We start from the raw sequence: 20,540 nt of genomic DNA, 5'->3' as shown, positions 1-20,540 counted from the left end.
CCAATTAGAGTTGACCACAAAGATTTCTGTACAATGCGACTCAGCAAAACACTACTTCTACAGATTGACTATCCCTAATCTGCATATCCGGAAACCAAGATGCTCCGACATCCACAACATTCTCAGGGCTGACATGATGCCACGGTGCAAAATTCCACCCCTCCGAATGCAAGCGTACTGTATAAAATCACCTTCAGGGTGGCCAATAGGGTTATATGAAACATAAATGAATTTCCTGCTTAGACTTGGGCCTCATCCCCAAGACGTATCTCATTATGTATATGCAAGTATGAATATTTTAAAATGTGAAAAAATATTCAAAATTCAAAACACTTCTAGACCCAAGCATTTTGAATAAGGAATACTCAACTTTAATAACAACAACTACAACGAAATCCAGAAACAGCCAAAATGTTCATTAGGAGAAGGCAATAAGAGAACAACGTGCATCCATTAAAACCATGTACTGGGAGGAGAAAAAAATGACTTTATTTTATTTATTTATTTTTTTTTTTGACAGGCAGAGTGGACAGTGAGAGAGAGAGACAGAGAGAAAGGTCTTCCTTTTGCCGTTGGTTCACCCTCCAATGGCCGCCACGGCTGGCACGCTGCGGCCGGCGCACCACGCTGATCTGATGGCAGCAGCCAGGTACTTATCCTGGTCTCCCATGCGGGTGCAGGGCCCAAGGCAGAGGATTAGCCTAGTGAGCCGCGGCACTGGCAAAAAATGACTTTTGAAACAATACTTCCATGTTCTTTTATTTCAAAAAAGATTTATTTATATATTTATTTGAAAGGAATAATGACAGAGAAGGAAAGACAGATAGGGAGAGAAATCTTCTATCTGCTGGTTCACTCCCTAAATGTCTGCAACAACCAGCGCTAGGCCAGCCAAAAGCCAGGAGCCCAGAACTCACTCCATGTCTCCCATGTGGGTGGCAAAAATCCAAGTACTTGAGCCATCATCTGATGCCCGCCAGGAGCACCAGCAGGAAGCTGGATAGGAAGCAAGGAGTAGATGGGACTCAAACCAAGTCTATGATATGGGATGCAGGGGTCACAGGTGGCAGCTTGACCCACAAGGCCCAGCCCAGAAAAGACACTGAATGCAAAATAAAAATACTCAAAACATAATGTCTGAAGAAAATGATCTAGACCGGGGCAGGTGCTGTGGCGAAGCAGGTAAAGCTGCCACCTGCAGTGCGGCATCCTACATGGGCGCTGGATCAAGTCCTGGCTGCTCCACTTCTGACCCAGCTCTCTGCTGTGGCCTGGGAAAGCAGTGGCCTGGGAAAGCAGTAGAAGATGGCCCAAGTCTTTGGGTCCCTGCACCCACATGGGAGATCTGGAAGAAGCTCCTGGCTCCTGGTTTCGGATCCGCACAGCTCCAGCCTTTGCAGCCATCTTGGGAGTGAACCAGCGGATGGAAGACCTCTCTCTCTCTCTCTGCCTTTCCTCTCTCTGTGTAACTCTGACTTTCAGATAAATAAGTAAATCTTTAAAAAATGATCTAGACCAAAAATTATATCCATGATTCCCATATACACATGTATGAGGGTACTTCAAAAACGTCATGAAAAAAATGGAATTAAAAGATGTTTATTCTGGTACAAAAAGTGTTGAAATCCAGTTTTGTCATAATAAGAAATTTCTGTGAATTTTCTGAAGCCCCCTTAAATACAAGTGTATATGTGTATACATAAATTTATGCTGGTATATGTAATTATACATGTATATAGATAGTATAAACATTTAACATCTAAAATGCACATATTTAGACAAAACCCAAATGTTTAGTTTATTCTGAGTGATGGACAAGAATACAGTGATTTTGATAATCCCCTTTATACTTTCTTATATTTTTCAATTGTTCTATAATGAACACATTACAGCGTTTGTAAAGAGGAAAAAAGTTGTAAGCACATTTTAAAAACACCTCAGGTTTTTGAAAAGCAAACATCACCTCCTTACCACATGACTTCTCTCGTAATTCCGCTCTTCCACATTTTCTCCACCGCACTCCTCTCTGGTCTAAAGAACCCACAATGTGCACCCAGATCAGTGCAGGAGGGTGGACAGGCTCCTCTTCCCCATGGGCGAATTCACTGCATCGCAGATGCTCCAGCTTGGATGTGCACCTCACCATTTCCTGGCCAGCTCTGTAATTACCCACTGGTACTCCCCTAACACAAAAGCTCAGGACTGGAAAAGCCTGCAATTTACACGGCTTTAGCAGAGACGTAGTCACACACTGCTATAACAAATGGTACAGTCCGACTGACAGCCTCGGTGACGCTGGAATTGTAATTACGCCAGAGTGACTAAGTTCAAAGAGAGAGACAGCATTGCGTACATGAAGTCGCAATGTGCAGCAAAGGAAAATGCTCCCAAGTGCATGGACTGGGTTTAGCATTTAGACTTACATTTCCCGTACGGGTTGTCCAGCAGGTACAAGCCACTCTGGTTGTGTTGAGAATCTAAGCCTATCAGCGTCATGAATACAGCTGGTCCCTCACTGCCACTGCGGCCACTGCCCCAAGTCTTCTTATCTCTGTGGAGCAGTTAGTTTGTACGTGATCCAAACCCACACGCTCTTGCCAGCAATGGCCTGGGGTAGGAGGTCTGAGCTGCGTATACCTGCGGCTGCAGATTTCTAAATCGAATTCAGAGATAACGTGGTGGTAAGCTGGGCAAGAGTGAGAACCACTACTGGCCCACAGGACGTCACTGTGAGGGACCTTGAAGCTGCTCAAGCGGAGACCATCCGGGTCTGAAAATCCAGACGGTGAGAAGTAATCGAGTAGGCTTCTTAAATGCACCTTTGTCGGTAATCATTTATCATCTCTTCTAACAGCAAAAGCAACCAAGGATATAAACCACTCTCCCATTTCTCAACCAGTAGATCAAGAAAGTTTTGTGTGTGTATTTTTTTCCAAATTTGAATAAGTAAATTTCAGGGATCAAGGAGACATAACACATGACATTTTTAGACTTTTTTTAAAACAAACATTGGAGGCCAGCGCTGTGACACAGCTGGTAAAGTCACCACCTGCAGTGCCGGCATCCCATCTGGGCGTGGCTCGAGTCCTGGCTGCTCCACTTCTGATCCAGCTCTCTACTATGGCCTGGGAAAGCAGTGGAAGATGGTCCAAGTGCTTGGGCCCCTGCACCCATGTGGGAGACCTGGAAGAAGCGCCTGGCTTCTGGCTTTGGATCGGCCCAGCTCCAGCCATTGCAGCCATTTGGGGAGCGAACCAGCAGATGGAAGACCTCTGTCTCTCTCTCTCTCTCTCTCTCACTCACTCACTCTCACTCTCTTTGCCTCCGCCTCTCTGTAATTCTGCCTTTCAAATAATCTTAAAACAAAAAACAAACATAGAATTATCATACTATAAGATGTAAATCTGAAAAAGCCTAATCCAAAAGTAGACACAATTGATAAATCATTTTAATTTCAGTTGTTATATTTTACAAAATCTGAAATTACAAAGATTCTATCTTAATAGCTTTCAATAAAATCAGCTATTCTAAGACTCTAGTTTCCTAAGAATTCTTTCCCTCCAAAATTTAAAAGAATCTCCTTTTCCAGAGAAAAATTAATCTCAAGAGTCCCCGATGTCCGTTTTCCTTCAAAAATAGAAAGCTGCAGATTTCTGTGGCTGAGACGTTTGCCTGTTCTGTGGGCCGGGGAGGTTTGTGTATCAGAAACACGCCAGCAACTCAATCATTAAAGAGTCTGAAAGGCAACTGCTCCCCCTCAGCTTTCAGCAGTGCTGAAACAGGTCGTACTCGCGAGTGAATGCAAGATTTGTTAAAGTGCCTTGCAAAATCACTAAGATAATGTATATGTGAGGCCTTGTAAGTACCTCGGCATTTAAGAGCATTCCTTCCGTAGGGGAAAGCACACTTTGCCCTTACAGTAGGGCATAAGCTATCTTTCTGGTCTTGAGCATAAAATGAAACTATCAGCATTGCTCTATAAACAGGTGCTTACTGTTTCACAAGTATTAGTGAGATTTCCCGCAGGAGTTCACAGAAGACCAAAAGGGACAGCGTGATACGATTTAAAAAATAAAAAATAAAAAAGCACCTCCCACTGCTTTCCTTGGGCACGCCAGCCTCTCTGGTCCTATGGCACTATCCTCTCCTCCCTCCCCCTGCTTTCCAGGCTCCCGTTGGCCTGGCACTGTTGGCCCAACAGACCCGTTCTAGGTCTTCCTTGTTCTCACTTCACACTTTCTCCTTTTGGGCCGCCGCTGTGGTGTAGTGGGTGAAGGCATAGCCTACAGTGTGGGCATCCCATATGGTCACTGGTTCAAGTCCTGGCCACTCCACTTCCAATCCAGCTCCCAGCTAATGCATCTGGGAAAGCAATGGGAAGATGGTCCGAGGGTTTGGGCCCATGCACACTCATGGAAGACCCAGATGAAACTCGTGGCTACTGGCTTCTGGTGGGCCCAGCTCTGGCTATTGAGGCCATTTGGTGAGTGAATCAGTGGATGGAAGATCTCTCTCTATCCCTCTCTCTCCTTCTCTCCATATCTCTGTTTTTAAGATAAATAAATAAATCTTTAAAAAAGGCTTTCCCCCTTCAATGATTTCTCCACTCCTAAGGCTTTATATTCCATACTGTCCATAAATGACTGGCTTCTCAAGTGACATTGCCAACAGCCTCCAGGTCTGGGTTTCACACCTAGATGACAAATGTCGACATACGTCAGTTGGTTGTTAAATAAACTCAATGTGCAGCAAAAGGAATTCTTCAACGCTGTCTTGGCTGCTTTTATTGCCTCCTCCACCTTGGGAAATGCGCTCTCACTTTGCCTGTTCTCAGCACGATATGTGGAAGCCGCCTCTGATCATCGCTTTCACCCCATATCCAGTCACTACATACTGTTGATTCTACCATGGAAAACAAGTCATTAAGATCTAAACTGCACTTCAGCAACCAAATTTAGTGAAAGAAAATCCACAGTAGATACACAAACTCACATGCCCACAACATGCTGTAAAATCTTGATTAAAACACAAGGGGTTGGTGTTGTAGTACACTGGGTGAAGCTGCTACCTGCAACACTGGCATCCCATATGAGCACCAGTTCATATCCTGGCTGCTCCACTTCCAATCCAGCTCCCTGCTAATACACCTGAGAAAATGCAGCAGGAGATGGCCCCAGTGCTTGGACCCCTACCATCCACATGGAAGACCCAGAAGAAGCTCCTGGCTCCTGGCTTCAGCCTAGCCCAGCCCTGACCATTGCAAGAATGGACCAGTAGATGGAAGATCTCTCTCTCTCTCTCTCTCTCTCTCTCTCTCTCTCTCTCTCTCTCTGTCTCTCCTTCTAACTCTGCTTTTCAAAATAAAAAAAAAAAAATCTTAAAAAAAAAAAAAAGAAAAACACAATGAATGGTCCTTCCCAAGGGACAGAGAGTAAAGTCTTCCTCAGTGGCCACCCAGGAGACCAGGTCTAAAACAAACAAAAGAGCTGAACCAATTTTATTAACACATAGAACTTAAAAATTAACATAGGGGTCAGCTTCCAATAACTTTAATTTACAATGAAGGAGAGAATAAAAAAGGTCAACCAAAGGCTACTGTGGTTAAATTCTCCTAGACTCAGATTAGAGGAAATATGAAAGATGTCAGTAATTGAATTATTAGGAATAGATCCCATGTAAACAATACAGTCCTCTCAAAGGACTAAAATGGTCAATTCAAGTCGCAGAGCAGTTCAATCTGCATAAAGGAATTGACAAAGACCAATATGATGCTGCTATGTACGCCCGATTAGTTATTCAACACAAAGCAATACCCCAAACCAGGAAAACACTGACTGACGTCAGTCCGTCTGATTTTATCATTCTTTTCCTTAAGCAGGAAGGGCAAGATGTGTCATTACTCAAGCCCAACAACTGGCAATTATACAAAAGGCTAAGAATTGAACAAAAGAAAGCTGTGAACGCAGCATGAAACAGAAAGCTAGTATTCTCCATAATTCAGAGAAACTGATTTATGAAATCCTTGAAATCACAGAACAGATGCATTGTGAAATGATATAGTTTTGGCACACACACCAGATTAAGAAATCTGGTCTCTGGGTCTGTAGAAGTTTTCAGCAAAATAAGCTGATGGCAACGTGGTGCTCCCCCGAGGACCTGCTTTGGAAGCCCACGGGGTAAAGTGTGGGCGTCTGACCCGCCCATTCCAACCAACAGCAGATGAGAACGCAAGCACCTTAAGGTGCTCGGACCCAAGACAAGGTTTGACACGTTTAACGCTGATTTCAGCCGGCGCCGCAGCTCACTAGGCTAATCCTCCGCCTGTGGCGCCGGCACACCGGGTTCTAGTCCCAGTCGGGGCGCCGGATTCTGTCCCGGTTGCCCCTCGCCCAGGCCAGCTCTCTGCTGTGGCCCGGGAGTGCAGTGGAGGATGGCCCATCTCCTTGGGCCCTGCACCCCATGGGAGACCAGGATAAGCACCTGGCTCCTGCCATCGGATCAGCGCGGTGCGCCGGCCGCGGCGGCCATTAGAGGGTGAACCAACGGCAAAGGAAGACCTTTCTCTCTGTCTCTCTCTCTCACTGTCCACTCTGCCTGTCAAAAAATGAAAAATAAAATAAAATAAAAAAATAAATTAAAAAAAAGCTGATTTTGTTGAGGGGGAAAATATGACAATGATTATGTCAAAAATACTTCCAGGGTAGAAAAGAAAGCTTCTATCATTTTAAGGAATGAGTGATTATAAGAAAACCTAATTCTTATCCATTAACAGCTATGACCCTGCAGACACACAGTCTTGCTTCTTCCAACCACCCAGACAGAAGGAAGGCAAATGGCAGTGGTATCAGGATCTCTGTGCAGCCAAGGTCACTGCCTTGCCAGGCGGACATTTTTATTAAAGATCCATGAAGCAGGTTCAAACTGATTGGTAAACAATATTTCCAGTACTAAGAGCTTGCTAAAGACTTTTGAATGAAATTCACAAAATAAATGAAACGAAGGCATGATTATACTCAGGGCTATGTTCCCAGTCTCCTTCCTTTACCTAAGGAGAAATCTTTCTTTCACTGCTATCTAAAAGACCATTCATCTCTATGGACTAAGTTATGCTCACTGGCAAACTAATACAAGTAACATTCTCCCAGATGGAACTACAAATGTGGGAGCAGAAAGCTGTGTGTATAGTCACCCCTGGGCAGTGGAAGGAAGCTGTTCTAACACCTGCTTGGCTTGCACTTTCCCCCTAGCGAGCCTATAAAGCTAAGGATGGATTCAGAAAGGCTCTCTTACTGAAAAACTTGCTCACTGCTTGGGAAAACCCTTGCCCTATACCAACAGCTGTAAGTACAAGAAGGTAAAGCAACACATCACTGACATTCAACTCGTCAAGCACAACAGAGGAGGGGAAGCCAGGATTTCAGAGCAGGCAACTCTTAGAGCAAGACCAATCTTGCTACAAAGACGAAACTCCACACACAGCAGTTGCACACAACAACCCAAACCGAAGAAATCCGATAGCAGATATAAAAGCACAGGTATTTCGCTACCATAGGACTTTCAAAGCTTGGGCCATTGGGCCTCAGTTATTTATCTGCACCTAGTGTGCGGCTCAGCCTCTTGGAGGGTCTCTCGCAGAGCTCACACTTTCCCATATTTGACTCACAATGTAACATGGATGTGGTATCGCCGCAGGCAAAATGCTAAAGGTGGGCTCCTTGAGATTCTTGAGGGAAAAGTACACTGGTGCCGCCACTGTGGAAACCAGTATGGAGAGTCCTTAAAAAACGAGAAACACACTTGCCATCTGATGCAGCAATGCCAACACTGGGTATACGCCCAAAAGACATGAACACACTGTATCAGAGATACCTGTACCACCACGCTTACAACAGCACTGTTCACAGTAGTAGCCAAGATATGGAATCAGGCAAGGTGTCCACCATCGGATGAGTGGGTCAAGATAACGCGAATGGAATTCACACAATGGAATATCATTCAGTTATGCCAAAGAATGAAATTCTACCATTTGCATCCAAATGGTCCCAAGTGGAGGACATCATGTTGAATGAAAAGAGCAAGACACAAAAAGACAAATATTGCATGTACTCCAACAAAACTGGGAGCTAAAATTTAAAAGAAAAGCAAAACGGAAAAAGGAAGAAATGTCTATGTGTATCAGTATATGGCTGCAAAATATTGTTTTGTTAAACTACGTCTTTTTCAAATTGTTAAGAATGATATACTAATTTAGCCTTAATGATTTGTAATTACTTTAAAATTTACTGTGTATGAGTAAAATTGACATCTTTTCATTTGCTTATTGTTTATAGCCATTGCCTATATTCATGCTGAACTTTTTAAATTTTCACGTTAAGTCCTTTATTTGGTGGAACATTATGTCTTTGACTATCATGTAAATCTGAAAAAGTATCTAAATTTTTTTTTAATTTTAAATCGAAAAAAATGATTAATGCCTCCTAATATAACCAGTGATAGGGATTTTGCTGATGTAACTGATGCCCCAGGCTAGTTGATCCTAACATAAAAAGATTATTTGAATGGGTCTGATCCAATCAAATGAACTCTTTAAAAAAAAGAGTTCTGACTTGTTTCTACATATCACAGTGAATCTGCTAAGAGCTAATTAAAAATTAAAATATTAATTTGGATTTAAAAAAAGAAAAAAGAGTTTCCTGGCTGATGGCACTCCCATGGGAGGCCTAGAAGAAGCTCCTGGTTCCAGACCAGCTCAATTCCAGCTGTTGCGGCCATTTGGGGAGTGAACCAGCGGATGGAAGACCTCTCTCTCTCTCTCTCTCTGCCTCTGCCTCTGCCTCTCTGTCACTCTGCCTTTCAGATAAATAAATAAATCTTTAAAAATAATTGAGATGGGGCCAGCCTGTGGCTCAGCAGGTTAAGCTGATGCCTGCTATGCTGCATTCCATAGCGGAGTTCAATTCCCAGCTACTCTGCTTCTGATCCAGTTCCCTGTTAATGTGCCTTGAAAAGCATCAGAAGATAATCTAAGTGCCTGGGCCTCTGCCACCCATGTGGGAGACCCAGATACAGTTCCAGACTCCTGGCTTTGGCCTGGTCAAGCCCTGGCCGTTGCGGCCATTTAGGGAGAGAACCAGCAGATGGAAAATCTTCTATGTTTTCCTCTTCTCTACCATCTGCTCTCCAAATACATAAATATTTAAAATATATATAAGTAAACAAAACAATTTTGAGAATATGCAACTGAATATACTATCTCATTATCTTGGTACACGTAGCTCTCACAACTGCAGTGAAATACCACTTTATGCTTTGCTGGCCATGTTTAAAGACATGTTGTCTGTACCTTGTCCCCATTTTCCTATTGTAGTTCACTCACTGCTTTGTGGCAACTCACACAAGCTCCTTATAAATTAGGGCAATCAGTTATGGGCACAAAAAAATTTTCACACTTTGTTTCTTCTGATTTTGCCTATTATACAGAAATTTTCATTTTAGAAGAGATAGGTTAGTCTTTCCCTTGGGGATTTCTGGGTTGTATTTCATGCCTAGAATCTTCCTGGAACGAACAGGAGCCTCCAACTGTCTATCTTCCTCTTTCTCCTTCTTTTTTTTTAATGAGACGGTTCTATTCACTGTTCTTTTAGGAATCCCTGCCTTTCCACAAACTATCTTGTTTCTGAAGCTCTGTCACAGGACACGATGCCCATCTCTGTTTCCCAGAGCAGCAGGGACAGACACACACAAGTCAGAGCCTCCACCTCTGCCGATTCATCTGGGGACACAGTCCTCGGGCCAGCAGTGAGAGGCCCGGCTCCCATAATCCCTCCCTGCAGAACACAGACGTCCACTTTATCTTTTAGGATGACAAGTGCTGAGAGACGGTGGTTTTGCCTTCTTTTGTCTTTCATGGAGCCATCTAGGCATCCCCACCGGGCACTCTGAGTATCGCACACAGAATGAGGAACAGCAACAGACCGGGAGGGGGGAAAGGAAGGCTGAGGGAAAAGGCTTTGCACACGACAGAGACACTAGGACTGGGCCTTTATTTTATTTTCATTTTCTTCTTTTTTATATAGAGATAGGAACCTATTAGACTGTGATAAATGCCACTTCTCACAAAGTCTGACAGATGTCTCCGGCCTCCGAGTGAGTAGCAACCTGTTGGCTCCAGGACATTAAGACAAACGCACTCAGCACCAGGACAACATGCTTCTGTTTGCCCTCTCCTCCGATTAAATTCAAGCATTCATGTTGAATGCTACACCCACACAGAGAAAAGAAACATAATTAAAAGGACCATTAAAGTCTTAACCACAGTTACTCTCTTCTCAATATTGGAACTGCAGAAAATCACAGCAATAAAAGACTAATCAACGGGCACATAAAGGATGGTGAAATCACTACAAAACACTGCAAAGAGGACTAAGATTCGATTTTCAAAATCACTACTATATGTAAAAAAAAAAAAAACCACAATTCACCGATCACTTAGCATCTAGCGTGAGGGCATTTCAAAGGATTCATGGAAAATACAGTCAAAAGATGAGTGGATATCGACGCAAACAATTTCTGCGAGCCGTGCATACTCATATACACTGCCAGGCAACGTGTTGACTGCTGGAGGATGACAGATCTTTAGAAAGATAAAATGCCAGCTCCCAAGTAAGTATTTGGCCTTGCCGAAGTCTCTGTGGGCTTTTGCTATTATGTCAATGATGTAAGTCTCAAGAGTATTAATGTTTATAATATAAATAACTGTGTACTCATCACACTGCTTTGGAAATATTGTGAACTGTTTTCCTGTCTCCCAGCTACATTCCCCTCATGCTTTCAGAAGTAACTACCGTCTTGAAATTGAACTTGGTCTTGGTCTTTAATACTGCCATGGCTTCCTTTAGAGCTTACCACAAACATATGAGGGGACTTCAACAATTTCGAAGAAAATCTGCATTCTCTTTTTTTTTTTTTAAAAAAAAAAACATTATTTGAAAGTCAGAGTTATGGAGAGTCAGAGGCAGAGAGAAAGAGAGACAGAGACAAAGTCTTCCATCTGCTGGTTCATTCCCCAAATGACTGCAACAGCAAAGCTGGGCCGATCTGAAGCCAGGAGTTTCTTCTGGGTCTCCTATGTGGGTTCAGGGCCCAAGGACTTGGGCCATCTTGCACTGCTTTCCCAGGCCATAACAGAGAGCTGGATCGGAAGTGGAGCAGCCAGGACTTGAATTGGCACCCATACGGAATGCCGGCACTGCAGGCAGTGGCTTTACCCACCATGCCACAGTGCTGGCCCCCTGAACTCTCTTTTAATTCCAGTTTTTTTCAAGGTCTCTGAAGCACCTTTATATAGTTAATATGTGTTACACAATGAATGTAATATATAGAATATAGTTATAGATGTAGGTGTCGAGGTACAGCAAGTTAAGCTGCAGCCCAGGATGCCCACATCTGATATCAGTGTCTGATTCAAGTCTGGCTACTCTGTACTTCTGATCCAGCTTCTCGCCAATGCACAGGAGAGGAAGCAAGTGACAGCCCTATAGTTGAGTGCCTGCCACAATGTAGGAGACTGGAATGAAATTCTAGGCTCTTGGCTTATTGTAGACATTTGAGGAGTGAATCTGTAATTGGAAAAATCTGTTTCTCTCTTTCCCTCTCTCTCTGTCACTCTGCCTTTCAAATAAGTAAATCATTTTATAAAATAAGAAGGTAGCTGTAACACATATAATACACTTATATTCCCACACAAATATCACATGTGGCAGCATGTTAACTGTGTATGAGTGGTTTAAGCAATATTCTTTTGTGACTTGCTTTTATTGCCCAATACTCTTCGTTTCAACCACACAGACATGGGCTGCACTAGTGTTTTTCATGAGCTGTGTCCCAACTCATCCATTTTCCAATGGATGGACATTTTTTTAGGTTGTTTCACATGTTCATCCAACACGAATGAGCTATGAGCAGCCCAGAACGCGTCGTTCTGCAAACAAGAGCTTGTCTGAGGCTTTACGAGGGACAGGCGTTTCTGGATGTGAGTGCTCATGTTACGGTATCACAACTTTATCAATTTATCCTGTTTCCTTTACCAACATTGCTGTATTACTCTGGAAAAATTAAAATTTCATTTCTATGGAGCACCCACCTCTCTCTCTCCCTTCTCTCCAAACATCTAACAACTCTCACTCTCCATGTGAGAGAAGCCACTGACTGCAAGGACCGCCTTCTGGGGCAGATGCCAGCCTGGCACTTGAATAGGAAATTAAGGTCACCTGAAAGCCCATGAGTGTCAAACTGAATGTGCACGGAGGACCATGGAGACCCAGCTAACAGTACATCCTTCCTTTCATCTCTCACAATCATACAGACAGAACCTCTTCAAATCCTTAAGACTCCCCCGACAGCTTCACCTTCATCGGCCCTTCCATGCCTCTGTTCTCTGGTACAGTCAAGCACACAAAACCTACACTATCGCCATCCATGGGAATCCTTCCCCATGCTCTATTCTACCTGCCAGAGTCTTGCCTATCAGTCCATATCCTGGGCAAGTGGCTCCTTCAACCTCTCCCTCCCACGCGTTGCTCATTGGAATTAATCCTTCTATTCTTTGCATCACTTTGGATAGATTTGGGTGGGGGGGTGGAAGCATACAAAGCAGTCTTCTTTGCACAGCTCTCATAGTTTAGTTCTATTTTCCTTACAATTCTGTGAAGTACTTGAGGTCAATGGCCTCATCTCTTGAATCTTCAGCACTTCCACAATGGCTACAATCATACAACAACAAAGAAAGCTCAAAAAATTGGTGGAAAATGGAATTAAAAGTTAAACTTTGTGTATAGAAACAACTTGGAAATCCTGGTATTTTCTCTTAATATGCATTTTCATGAACTTCCTGAAGACTCCTCATACATTTCAAAAGTTTTTGCACGAGCATAAACTTTTAATTTAATCCCATTTTCATAAAGTCTTTGAGCTCTCCTCATACACACGTTCAATTATAGGGAGAAACATACTGAACAATTAACACTAACCCACTCCTGCACTTCCCAAAGATATTCCTAACATTGAAACATGTCTTATGTCATCTAAAAAAAAATCACAAAGTGGTGAAAAATAATTAAGGAAGATCCCAGATTTAAAAAGTTATTCCACATTTCAGAGACCAAGCACTCAAACAGAGGCTAAAGACAGGTTAACCTATCAGAAAGAACTTAGTGATAAAATCACAGGAAAACCAAGATGCCAAGACATGTCTAAGTCTCAAAATGCCTCGGTTATTAGTAAAACAAACAAACAAACAAGGAAATAAAACAAAACCCAAGAAAAGGGAATCAGTTACCTGCATGAGCAGAGAGAGGTGAGTGCGGTCGAGGCAATGCTGGTGACTGTCCATTGCCTATCAAGCTTTTCCGGTTGCTTGTTCGGCAACTGTCAAAAGGAAAGAAGCAAAGTGTGGAATTTTAGAACTGGGCATCAACAGTGTTCAGGCAGGTTCACAGTAGACATGTACTAGACTGAACAACCCATCTGCTCAATTAGCACAAGTATTGCAGATTACCATGTATTCACTTTGATTTGAGGGTGGGTGATTCTTGAATATTAGGAACTCTGATACATTCACACAGCATAACACCATCAATATTCCTCACCACCAGTGAAGCTATAATCAAATCCCTTCTTTGGTCCCTGAGAGGAAAGATGTGACATGCTCTACACAGGGGTGATAAATTAAGGATTCAAATCAGCAAACCACAGGTAGCATCTTTGTTGACATGAAATCTCTAACACAAAATTACATGCAATGAGGCGCAGTGACATCAATCTTACAATGATGCACTAATTAAAAATCTAATTATTTAAATTTCATATTTATGCCTTTTGTTAATAGAACAGCCGATGCCTAAGATAAATGTATTTCACCACTCATTCATTTTTCATCTTGTACACTACACTCCAATTTCGTACTAAGGTGAATGTTTCAGAGGGATAAAATGGATTCTGGTAGACGGGAATAGCAGTGATGTCTCTTTTTTCATAAGCATACAAACTACAGGCTTTGACCGGAGCACCTAGTGAGTAGAAATGAATTATTCCATGTAGACACAAGGTAAATATATTTTTCTTGTTTCTGCTAACAGGAAGTTATAAAATGGCTAATTTGACTTCAACAGAACATTAACAAGCCTGGAAAGACTATGGCAAACACCAAGCCATTTGATGGTAAAGTGGAAGTTGGTTATCTTCATTTGCTTTTCTTCAATACAGATGGCCACTTCATTCTCTATTCTCCATACAGCAGTTAGAACAGGGGGATAAGGCCCAACAAGTTTGCCCGTTCGATTAGCCTAGAATAAGAGTCAGCACCCAATGACCATCCTCCTGCCCCGCTACTGGCCTCAACCACCAAGAAGAGTTTATTGCAATGCCTCCTTAATTCGGAACAGATTGCATTTATTCCAGGATCCCAGGAAGGAATGTTCACCTGGCTTCTGCAGGAAGCATGGGGAGCTGACATTTTTCAGGGTTCAAATACAACTTTTGAAAGGGACGCTTCTAAATATTCAAACAATGCATTTCAAACCCAAACCCAATTTCTTTCTGCAATATTGACCCGGGAGCCAAACCTCTCTCCTAGATGTTTGTTGTTTATTATCATTTGTCAACATCCTCACTTTCATTATCCCTTAACTTCGGCTACATCATTTTGCTTTCCGTGCTGACCAATCAACATCTACTGGCATTATCTGTGAGTTCCATTAAGATCATGTTTACTCAGCCTTAAAGAAATTGAATAAGAATAGACCTTTGATACTTAATTATGAAGGTGAGTTGTGATACTATCAACTCATCTGTCAAGGACTATGTTAGACATATTAAATTCACAATCACATAATCAGATCATTAGATAGCTTTTAAAAGATGCTGTGTAACATACTTAGTGTTAATTCAAGTTTATGTTCCCTTTCATTTTAATATAGGAATATTAATATATTAACTTGCTGATGTTAATAAAAGAAATTAAAAATGACATAGTTATATCCTGGGAATCTCAGCAAACTTATCTGAGCAAAATTTCAGCTTAATTATGAAAATGGCCATTTGTACTTTTTCACATTTAGTACTTAATCTACATGATTCATAAATATTTTCTATATATTTTAATTACTAATATGTATATATCTGTAAGTGAAATTAAGAAGAAAGTGTATCAATAGTAACCTAACAAATATCTTAACTAGGAATGTCAGTGGAACATACTGACTTCCTTAAAAGTAAAATTTAGGGAGCTGGCACTGTGGTGTAGCAGGTAAAGCTGCTGCCTTCAGTGCCAGCATCCCATATGGGCACTGGTTCGAGTCCTGGCTGCTCCACTTCTGATCCAGCTCTCTGCTATGGCCTGGGAAAGCATAGAAGATGGTCCAAGTCCTTGGGCCCCTGCACCCGCGTGGGAGACCCCAAAGAGGCTCCTGGCTCCTGGCTTCTGGCTTTGGATCGGCGCAGCTCCAGCCGTTGTGGTCAATTGGAGAGTGAACCAGCAGATGGAAAACCTCTCTCTCTCCCTCCCCCTGCCTCTCCTCCTCTCTCTGCATAACTCTTTCAAGTAAATAAATAAATCTTTTTTTTTTTAAAAAAAGGGAAATTTAGAAAATGATATTTTTTTAAAAGATGGTCTGCTTTTTTTTTAAGATTTATTCATTTATTTGAACATCAGATTTACACAGAGATAGGAGAGGCAGAGAGAGAGAGAGAGAGAGAGAGAGAGAGGTCTTCCAACCACTGGTTCACACCCCAACTGAGCTGGGCCGACACGAAGTCAGGAGCCAGGAGCCTCTTCCAGGTCTCCCATGCAGGTGCAGGGCCCAAGGACTTGGGCCATCTTCCACTGCTTTCCAGCCACAGCAGAGAGCTGGATTGGAAGTGGAGCAGCTGAGTCTCAAACCGGTGCCCATATGAGATGCCAGCGCTGTGGGTGGCAGCTTTACCCACTAAGCCACAGTGCTGACCCCAGAAAATGATATTTCTTTAAGAAAACCTTGAAAAAAACTGAACTTTCCTAAGAAATATAAAGTGACTCAAACACTTTAACAAGCCGCACAATATTCAATTTAAATTCAAAACAAAAAACATAACATTTTAAAAAACCTTAAAAGAAATATCTAAATAAAACTCCTGAGTTTTTATTTAAATAATCAGAGGACTATCTTAATGGATAAATGTTAAGAACAATTGAAGCACCATAGATAATTCAAAGTATCTTCTCTAACTTCTTTAGCAGCCTTCAAAGTGAAGCTAGAGATAGTATTTAAACTATAACAGACTTGGAACTTTCTGGAGTCTCTCAACAATTAGGAAACTTTGAAATAATAAAAGGTTCCTAACACAGTAAAGCCAGAATTTTAAAATACAGAGCAAAACAGATTTTGATGTGTATACAGAATGAATCTCTCTTTACAAATAAGTACATTAACATACTTCAGGGTTAACGGGCATTTCACACAGCACTTAACCTTGAAATATCTAGATTTTGGTACACTAACATTTTGTAAAATCGGAGGACCTTACTGAAGCGCTTCATAGATAAATTCTCCAAGGCAGAGGAGGGACAATCATCTAACCTCAATGCTGCTGACTGGTATCTCCGACAGACATCAGGTACCAATGGTCACAGGACCTGTCAACAAATGAACTGCAATCTGCACTTAACTCAGTTAAGAAAACCCCAGGCGGGCAGGACTACACGTACTTGCTGCCTACACTGCCACAGCGCCTGGCACGGCTCACTTCAACAACGACATCAGTGCAAAACGCTGAGCTGACTTCTGTCGTCATTATTTATTCATTCGGATGTCATAGGCTTTCCGCCCATGAAAGGAGATGTCGACAGCGTCCAAGCGGGAGGCAGGCTGTCCAGGTGTGTGACCACAGCTCCTCACTTCACACAGAGACAACAGGGTGGGAACATCTCCACTTAGGCCAAACACAGGTGCCTTCCCTATGCATGCCTTAGGTCGATTCCCTTTTGTTTTCTTTTTGCTCATGCAGAGTTACTCGAGAGAAAAACAGATGATGTCCCATAAGGCAAACCAGGAACAGGGATCTCTCCTAGCAGTGATCTCTGGTTTACAGTTCATCCTCATCCAATCATTCAGATTATGGGGTTATCTCTAGTTTTCAGCCCTAGGGGCACAGGCACAGGACCACAAAAAGGAAACTCAAGAAAAGCTATGAACTCCTTTCAGTTACTCCATCGCCAAATGCACCCTTGTAACTTCATCCTTCAAGAATTAATGGCAGCCATTCGCCTTGCCTATGCTCCGATCAGAGAGCCAAATGCAGGAAACCCATGCCCCACAAAGCACCGCCTCCTCGCGTTCATTCTCCAGTTGAAGTAACACATGGAAAGACTTTTCCTGTGGAGAACACGCCAAGCCTGTTCACTGAATTTGTAAGATGTCCACCCCTGTTCCATCAACACAATGTCACAGAGTCTTTCCTTGCAAAAACCAGAAATTAGCCTGAGAAGACAATCGTATGGAGACACTTGTCATCACGGCAGAGCTAAACAACGGCTGATGACCACAAGCCAGCATTCGTCAATAGCTCACCCACTTGGTTCCTCCCTGGAAAGGTCCCCCTTGGGACAAACGGGAAGCACTGAGGCACAGTTCTTCCGCGAGCTGGGTGCAGGAAGTGCTCCCCACTGACTGTGGGCCTGGGCTCTTAGGGGAGGGGGAAGGTGGGAAGACAAGACAACGATTGCACTTTTGAGGGAGCAGAACTGACCCCTGAGGGCTGGGAGGCAGGCAGGCAGGGACAGAGCAGTGTGCAGAAGAGGGTCACAGCTGGACAGGCGCTGGGTGGAGAGGCCCCTGCACGGAGTACGCTATTTGCATGGTTTTTGCTTACCCAAAAAGGTGAGGATCAAATAGGGGCCACTCCTACCTGAGATCATTATCAACCACCACCAAAGCAGTTTCACCAGGAGCTTCTCAATCTTATAATTACCCCCAACAGTGCCTTCCATTTGTTAGGAAGAAAAAGTCACCTTCTAAGTCCGGCCTACGTGGGGTGAGCACAGGAGGAAATGTAGGCACTAAGATGGGGGGCGGGTCTGTCTTTCTCCCTCTCACTGTCTAACTCTATCAAATAAAAAAAAAAAGATGGGGGCGGGGCAGGTGGAGCATGCATTTTGGGCCATTTCTGCCTACACTGTCCTTTTGCTCAGGGCTCCTTAAGAAAGTCAGGGCAGGACTTGTCCACAGATGTTTCACATCTGTGTCAGTCGGCCTTCTCCTGGCAAACTGCTAACCATGCCCTATCAGGTCTCTAGGATCTAGGAGGCCCAGGGTACTGGGCCTTTTACCATTGTTCTGAGCAACTGAATGAAATAAAGCTTAATTTTAAATTACCTTCACCTTGAGACGTGAATTCTGATCATGTCTGATCACAGCAAAACAGTCACAACAGATAAATCCCAAAAGCAGCAATTTTGACATTCACAGCTGACTTTGAAAGCGTGAGATCAGTACAACATAGAATTAACCATTGAGGGGTATTAAATATATGTTGAACTGCCTAAGAAGAGCCCCAGGAGTTCTGCAAGGTGGAGCTGTAATTCTTACTTCATTTTGATGAAAATGTTGATCTATTTGCTCAGGAGACCAATTCTAGACCAAAGCTTTAGCATTTGTGAACCCCTGCTAACTGTTTCCTAATACTTCAACTGAATCTGAACTTTTGGATATTCCTTCAATGGATAATAAGAATGAAATAAAGGAAGCTGAAATCATCTAGCCATTGTGTTGTTGACTTAAAAAAAAATGTAAGAAACTAAGTAAGCCTCTGTTTCCACACCTTTCCAGTGAAGGGGTTGGACTGGATGAGAGAGAGAGTCAGAGCTTGATTTTTCTTTTTGGTCTAAGAATTTTAAAGAGCTGGAAAAACAATTTAACAATTCTCACCACCCCAGAATAAACAAGTACATCATTTATCATCCCTGTTTCCAATCCTTTGAAAAATATATAAACAGAGATAGAATAAAATGTACTCTGACTTCTAAACCAATATTTTCTACTCTCCAAATGGGCTACTAATAGAATTGCGGCTTGTAGCTTTTCTATTTCTTCTTGGTACTGTTGCATACATACATATATCATGGACAATATATGTGTGTGCTCTTACATTTTCACTAGTGCCATCGTTTATCAGGAAAATCTGAATTGTGCAAAAGAAGTTAATAGATTTCCTTGGAGTAGCGTGCTAAGCTTTGTGGAGTGGACCCCTGCCCCCCCACCACCCACACACACACACACACACACACACACACACACACACGTCCCTAGGGAATTATCTGACTCTGTAAACGTACACACATTTCATTTGCCTTTGAGTTGAGCAAGCTATGCTGAGGCTCTGTAAAGAAGGAAGTTAAACTGTACAAAACTGGCAGTAAAATGAAGGATTTTTCTCCAGGTAATATGCATGAATTGTCAGATACCATTGATATCCTCACCACAAAAAGATGACCTGAGATGTTTAAATCATTGTCCTCATAGGCAAATTCGCTTCACAATTCCTGATTGTACATATATATTCACGTCTGTTTTAAAAAAAAAATCTCCTTTGAATCCATTTTCATCTTACTGCTGCTCTCATTAATAAGCTAAATAAACTCTCTGACACACATTCATTTCATATTTGTCTGACAGTCATGTTTTTGACTTTTGGATAAATTATACTTTAGCACTGGGTATACACTACAGATATTCTATAACTTACTTTTTTCCATTCAACATTATATTTTTGAGATTTAACCATGGCAACATAAATATGGGTCTAATTCATTTCTTTCTCAGATTATTCATTTGAAGGAAAGTGTAAGATTTTTAAATGCACTAAAATTATATACTATGGACATTTCTTTTTCTCCTTGGCACCATTAAATATCCAGGGCCCTGTGCATTTGTAAATCAAGGCAAGAGCCTTGAAAAGTGTCTTTAATAAGAGCTTGCATTTGAAAGAAAAACTCCAAGATACAACAGAAGGCGAATGTTCCTTAACATTTTCTTTGGACATTTCTCCCCAGATCCTGCATATTGCTGCCTCCCCATATGTCTGTCTCTGCCTTCATTCTATTGTCCTCTTCCAGAAATAACCACTTGTCTCATGCAAATCAGTGGAACCTTTCCCTGGGCATCTTCATGTCTACATCTCTACTGGTTTTCCTTAATAGCACAAGCAGGCCACGCCGAGTGGCTGGGTGAACATTCCTGCTCCCCTTAGAGGGCAGCATATTTCTGTCTCCAGCACACAAGCCCTGCCACCTATGTGAAGGTCAGGTACTTGCAGGTGTCCTCTGGATGGCCCAAGAATCAAAGTTCCCCTCAGACTTTCATGAATTCAACAAATTACTTTTCTGAGTACCTGAGACAGAGCAGGCAGTACTGTCAACAAACAAAAAACCCCTGCCCTCAAGGGGCTTAAATTCTGGAGAAGTGGATGACACACACAATCAATTGTTACAGTGCAAAGGCAAAGACAAA

The 20,540-nt window shown here is 42.5% G+C and overlaps 1 protein-coding gene across 18 annotated transcripts in view; it reads right to left on the bottom strand.

Annotated features, from left to right (window-relative positions):
* MAST4 (microtubule associated serine/threonine kinase family member 4) overlaps positions 1-20,540 on the bottom strand; it is a 623,464-nt gene that overhangs the window by 104,954 nt on the left and 497,970 nt on the right. For all 18 annotated transcript variants that reach the window (XM_051853670.3, XM_051853672.3, XM_089313239.1 and 15 more), the window contains one exon: positions 13,337-13,425. In XM_051853670.3, coding sequence (XP_051709630.3) covers positions 13,337-13,425 — 89 coding nt within the window. The remainder of the gene's footprint in view (positions 1-13,336; positions 13,426-20,540) is intronic.

Source organism: Oryctolagus cuniculus, chromosome 14 (genome assembly GCF_051225735.1).
Source record: "Oryctolagus cuniculus isolate XC-2025 breed Fujian yellow rabbit chromosome 14, ASM5122573v1, whole genome shotgun sequence".
Lineage (NCBI taxonomy): Eukaryota > Metazoa > Chordata > Mammalia > Lagomorpha > Leporidae > Oryctolagus > Oryctolagus cuniculus.
The sequence above is the reverse complement of the archived record's forward strand: the minus strand, read 5'-3'. Positions and strand labels throughout refer to the sequence as shown.